This window comes from Vespula vulgaris, chromosome 8 (genome assembly GCF_905475345.1).
Source record: "Vespula vulgaris chromosome 8, iyVesVulg1.1, whole genome shotgun sequence".
NCBI classification, from domain to species: Eukaryota; Metazoa; Arthropoda; class Insecta; order Hymenoptera; family Vespidae; genus Vespula; species Vespula vulgaris.
The window spans coordinates 7015610-7021609 of record NC_066593.1 but is presented as its reverse complement, the minus strand read 5'-3'; the positions used below and the strand labels follow the sequence as shown (position 1 = coordinate 7021609).

The 6000-nt window shown below is 32.6% G+C and overlaps 1 protein-coding gene across 7 annotated transcripts in view; it reads right to left on the bottom strand.

Moving 5' to 3' along the window:
• Window positions 1-248: 248 nt before the first annotated feature.
• Window positions 249-6000, bottom strand: part of LOC127065739 (beta-1,4-glucuronyltransferase 1) — a 33671-nt gene continuing 27919 nt past the window's right edge. For 6 of the 7 annotated variants that reach the window (XR_007782175.1, XR_007782179.1, XR_007782177.1 and 3 more), the window contains one exon: window positions 2470-2616. Coding sequence is in view for 1 of the 7 variants with exons in the window: in XM_050998528.1 (XP_050854485.1) it covers window positions 2410-2616 (207 nt within the window). In the remaining 6 variants the exon portion in view is untranslated. Of the gene's footprint in view, window positions 2617-6000 lie in introns of all 7 variants that reach the window. The other variant, XM_050998528.1, reaches the window with a different exon arrangement.

Here is a 6000-nt window from a genome sequence, read left to right as displayed (position 1 = left end):
CGTCTTTCCAAAATGACACTAGCATTCGAAGAATTTATCGATTTGTATTTGAAGAACAAATCTAAACAAACACATTACCAAATGTTTATAACTTGTCCTTTTACGGAAAATCTACAAGGACGTTTTTTGATAAACGATTTATATCTTACGATTGTTCATTGAAATCAAAATAAATTAACGAAATATTCTACATAATGCGGGTAAATTATTCATAAAAGGGAAATAATTTATATAAAATACGAAATATAATTTACAAAAAAATTTTGTCCTTTTTTAATAGATACATATATACTTTACATGACACTTTACTTCTGCCAATATCAACCTCTTCATAATTTTCTTGCAGGGAGACGTGCTTTCACATCGCAATCAATGTAACGCTTAATCCATCTCGTCGATGCGTTACATCGACAAGAAACGATAACAACGATAAAGTAGGATGACAAATCTCATACCCTCCTTGAGCTTTCCATTACGAGATAGGATACTTGTAAATATACATTGTTAAACTAAGACGTATGTACATAAGCCATAAAAGTGGTTCGATCAGGAATTTCAACATTCCATTATATTATTAAACAGTTCCATTTATTACTTATAAAGGAAAATATCATTGTTGATATTATAATTTATTCAATTAAATAATAAGGTTATCGCTGTTAAATTTTAATTAAATTATTAATTAAATTATATAGTATAATTGGATGAAGCTGAAAAGAAAGAAAATTATTAAAATCATTATAAATCTCTCTTCGTATACGTCACAATTCTTTATTATATTTTTCTTGTTTATCTGTATACCCTCTTATAACATCTCTTGTACGTAAATTTAAATTTTACATTTTAAAAGTGCCTTGCATTTCAAGGCTGTGACTTTACGTACATGATCCGATAATAATGATGGATTCATCGATCATTCGAGAATGAAACGTGAGAAACAATTAATTATCTAATGGCGATGGTGATTCTAATAAGAAAATAATAAAAAGAAAAGAAATTTCTTTAATAGTAATATCAAAAGGTCTCCATCAACCGTAAGAATTTCACGATGATTTAACGAAAAAGAACGGTCGTACAATTGGCAGCTCTACGTTTTATTTTAGAAAGCAAAGATAATTGTTTAATCATTATTTTAATGGCGTTAATTTGTTATCTTCCACCAAAAGAAAAAAATTCAATTTCACTTCGGCACGAAAATTCAGGCCGTTAAAATATTATAAATTAACTTTCGTTTTTTCATCCGTTAGCACATTCTTCGTATATAGGCATATATATATATATATATATATATATATATATATATGTATGTATGTATGTATGTATGTATGTATGTATGTATGTATGTATGTATGTATGTATGTATGTATGTATAAAACATACATATATAACAACATAAGATCGTCAAACTTAGAACTTTAATTGTTTAAGATTAACAGAGTTAAGTTATCAAGGTGGCCATATAAATGAAACACACGCTTATCGATGTTACGAAATTCATTAAAATTTTGTTTATACGACGGAATCGTGCACGGAACGATGTAAATTATCAACCCTTAATTATAAACTTATCTTCCGTTGCTCTTTCGACGATGTTTAAAAAGAGCAAAGAGAAAGAGCGAGAAAGAGACAGAGAGAGAGAGAAAGAGAGAGATCGTTTTCAACGTATCGATTTCTGAATTTATACGCCGTCTACCCTCTAGAAGCTAGACAGCTAACGAGGTACGTTCACTTAGCTCCCGACTCATTCTCCTCCTTGTGCACGAGTACGTGCTACGAAACTTAGAAGAAAGATATTTATTCCGTGATCCCGCGTGGCAGTCTCTGACGATGTTGGAAAATCGTGAGTGGAAGTAACAAGAGCCAAGATACGGCGATTGGCCACTTAAGGACGAATCGATGAACTGGAAAATACGTTAAATACCATCTTCTAATTATAGAAATTATTAACGTTTCATTGATCTATTCAAAACTGCTTTTCGTTCTATCTCTCGCGATCGATAAAGCTTCTTGAACGCTCTTTTATAACTTGAAACTCGCGATAAATAATTTCTTAACGATGATATTTAAACGCTTAAAATAAGACTAATTTGTAATACTTCTTAATCTTCGAAATCTTCCGACGGTCTACTTTATTTAAGATGTTTCCATCTCAACGGTACGTCGAGAAATGATTCACGATGTTCGCAATAAATAAAAGAAGGTCAAGCAATAATGAATTTCTCAAAATATTGTCTATGTGTACGCGCGCCCGCGTGTATGTGTAAACATATAAATGTAAATAGTACAGATATGAAAGAGTTTTTTTTAAGCCAACAAAACTGAATTCTCAAGTTTGTTTGTATTAAACTACGTCGTTCAAAAGGACGGTAAATAGTAACGAATTTAACGGATTTCCCGATGATGTTTCCGTCATTCTGTTTCTTTCATCATATTTAAGGGATCTCGCAAATAACGAGCAAAAACTTCTGTCTTAAACATGTCAAAATATTTTCTATTAGCGTTGTTTTGTCGTTCACGCCAGGAAGGTCTACTTTTTCTCGTCTGCAGGCCCCAATGTACAGTAAATACAGGCGAGAGTACTTTAAATTGATAGCCAGCCACAAACATCTCATAAACCTGAAACAGAGAGATAAAATTCATCTTTAATCCATCGATCTTTTCGTTTTCTTTTTTCTTCTGTATATCCTATTAATAAAAAAAAAAAAGAGAGAAGATAATAATATCGTAATTTCGTTGAAAGTTAAAAATTCTTTCCAAACTAATAATTTCAAGAGACGCCTCGAAAATAAATTGGTTTTTAATATCTTAGATTCTTAAAAATAGTTTTCATAGAAAATACAAGCATATATCATGTATACACGCGTATGCATATCGTACGAAGTAAGTAAAGGAAAGAAACTCGGTGAAGAGGATAAAATCGTCGCACGGCGGATCTAATATGAGAAACGTTTCCTACGAAAAATGTCGGAGAATTGGTTTCTCCTCTGTGAAGATACGATAACACGAAAATATCCATGTCCTCGCCAAATACATGGTGAACGAAGCGAGGAAAAACGAGAGGAAGAGGGAAAAGGGACGTAACAAACTAGTATCCAAGTCCTTTACGATCCCTTCGTCACAACTTTCAATTTCGAAATATGTATGTACTTCGAGTCAATGAATCTTTCGTTTGTTCGATCTGTTTCATAATTCAATAATAAATAACGAGAACATCTAAATAAATTTTACGATCTGTCTTAAAAGTAATTTACTTAATATTGAATTGATTAAATCCTATTCATTTTATTTTTCCGTCTTATTCTCCTCAATCTACTTACGTGTCCAAGCTACATGATAAGAACGCGTAAGTATTCTATTTCCCAGAACGTATTAAATTTCGTACACGTCCCAAAGACGACAAAATTAAACAAACATGCGGGAACTGTATGTTTCTCATGGAAGGATGCGCGTCATTAAAAACGAAGAGAGACAATGTTGTAATCTCGGCCTCGGTTTACCAACCAAGACAGCTTGGACGGACATGACAGAGAGGATCCAACCTTTTGCTTCTCCACGTTGAACGTGTTTTCCTGGATAACCGTATGTAACAATAACGTCCGTGTATGATACCATAAATCCGTAAGACGATTATGTTACGTAGTATCAAATTTCTTGTAATATATAAAAGAATCAAATTTAAATTGCTTAACTCGAATTAAATCTCTTTAAATTCTTTTATTTTCTTTCTATCATTATCCACCGATAATTTCTAATCGAATCGATCTCATTTCCAATCGAACAAAAAATAAAGATAACATTTATTCATCTAGCAGTTAACAATCATCGAATATGAATTAATTAGATTAAAAGTTTACAAGATTTTTCCAAGAATTACTTTCGTTATTCGATTTCAAATCTCGTATTACCTTGAATAGAGACATTATATCTACGGACACGCGACGAAAGATGATTAACATAATGAATTGCGATAGAGCTAACTGATATTACGGAAATTCTGTGAAATATGTTTATCTGTCACACCCTCGAACGCTCTCGTCGACCATGATCGTCGAGGATGCGAGTATAATATCGAAGGTAAGTAATTTTGACTTCTTAATTAATTAACGCAAATGCTAGCGAGAGAACGTGGGAATATTCTGAGTTAATATGCTTCTTCGTTCGTTTACTGGTTCCGCGTCGTAGCATAGATACGAAAGCAGACGGGATTGATGGACGGGATCTAATCTCGCTGTTCTCCATCTTCGAAGCGTAACCGTGAATAATTATACGTAACGACAAGATGACACACGTGCGACAGCCTAGAGACGCTCTACTTGTCTCGTAGAGACACACGACGATGCACAACGTATAATTTCCAATGTTGGGAAGGGTAACGCTGCCAAAACAATTGTACCTAACAACTCCAACTGCTGCGCGTTGATTAAGCAATTTACATACGCGTACCTGCTTCCTATATTCGTCTTGACGCTCGATTAAATCGCTCTGACTAGACAGAGATGTGTGCGCTCATTTTTATAACGCAATGTGTAAGTAAATACATATCCGAGTTTTCGAATATGTTCGTTGAATGTTTGATATTGAAAATTCTGACCTACTATTATCTCTTCTATTCTAATTAAAAGCTAGGTTATATAAATGTTCAAGGAAAACATTTAAAATACTCTGTATATTCGAAATAAAATCGTTTTAACTTCTGTTTGTATTATCGATATTATCGAACTCGAGAAGAATATACGATTTCTAGATAATCGTCCTTTTGAATTTGTCAATAGAGCAACGGTAATCACTAATCGATGACAATATGCAAACATTTCGATAGGTTTGATTGCATATGTTTTCAAGTAAATATTACATATGATTACCTACGTTAATTGGTCCACGGAAGTTAACTATCTCTATACCAACACTATGAGCTATTAATAGGTCACGAATGACGATCAATCGATTTCCATAAACAAACCTACTAAAATTTCGAATCTACAAACGTACTTTTCTATATCCGAAACGAAGCTATCCAAAATTTTGAAGTGTAGAAATCAATGATTCTTTTCAAGAAAATAAATGAGAGTAGACGAAAATTTTTCTTTTTTTTTGCTAATTAAAAGTGTAATAGTTGTAAAAAGATTCATAACGAGTTAATTCATTATTAGAAAAAGGTTAAACATATAATAGCATAGTATCTTAAACTATTAGCATAAAATATTAAACTACATTTTCCAATATGATCCTTCGTAAAAATGTATACAGGAAATATAAAATAAAATATCTTAAACGATACGATTTCGGCAATTCTTCCCTAAGTGGTTATCGAGAAAGATACACGATATGCATGTGTCTGGTTGACTTTCACGAAGTTTCCGAACACGCTCGACCTTCCTTCGGTATAATAATATAACGACGAAGCTTTGAACATTCGGAATTCTATTAGATAACCGACAGAACTTCTCGAGTCGGCTTCACGCTGCATGTCCGCGATCCAACCACCGTCTACTTGAACAATCCTCTGGCTCTTGCATTTATGTAAATTTTCGTAATTTCTACAGATGCTGTTATAACGATCGTACTTCAGATATATAGATATATACCAATCTATAGGTCTTCAACATGAAGAATCGAACAACAACAAAGTACGATAAAAGTGTCCTTCTAACCCAAACTACTTTCATAAATTCAAATTTATGATAAAAATTCAATAAAGTCATAAATCATAATGTATATTCATATTATATCGTACTTACGTGTTTTCTGCTAAAAGCTTAAAATATACTATACAATCTAAAAACAGAGAAAAAAAAAGGAAAAAAAGCTAAAAAAAAAATAAAACATGTATTCGATCGATGAAGCATGCGTAGATACCTACCATCTCATCTTTGCATAAGGTCTCGCAGGAAATGCAAACACTTAGAACAGAAATACATTAATATATACCTACATATCAGCCAGTGTAGTACAAATATGGTCAAAAGGTTCCTTCGTAGTTGCAAAGCGCACGTAAATGGA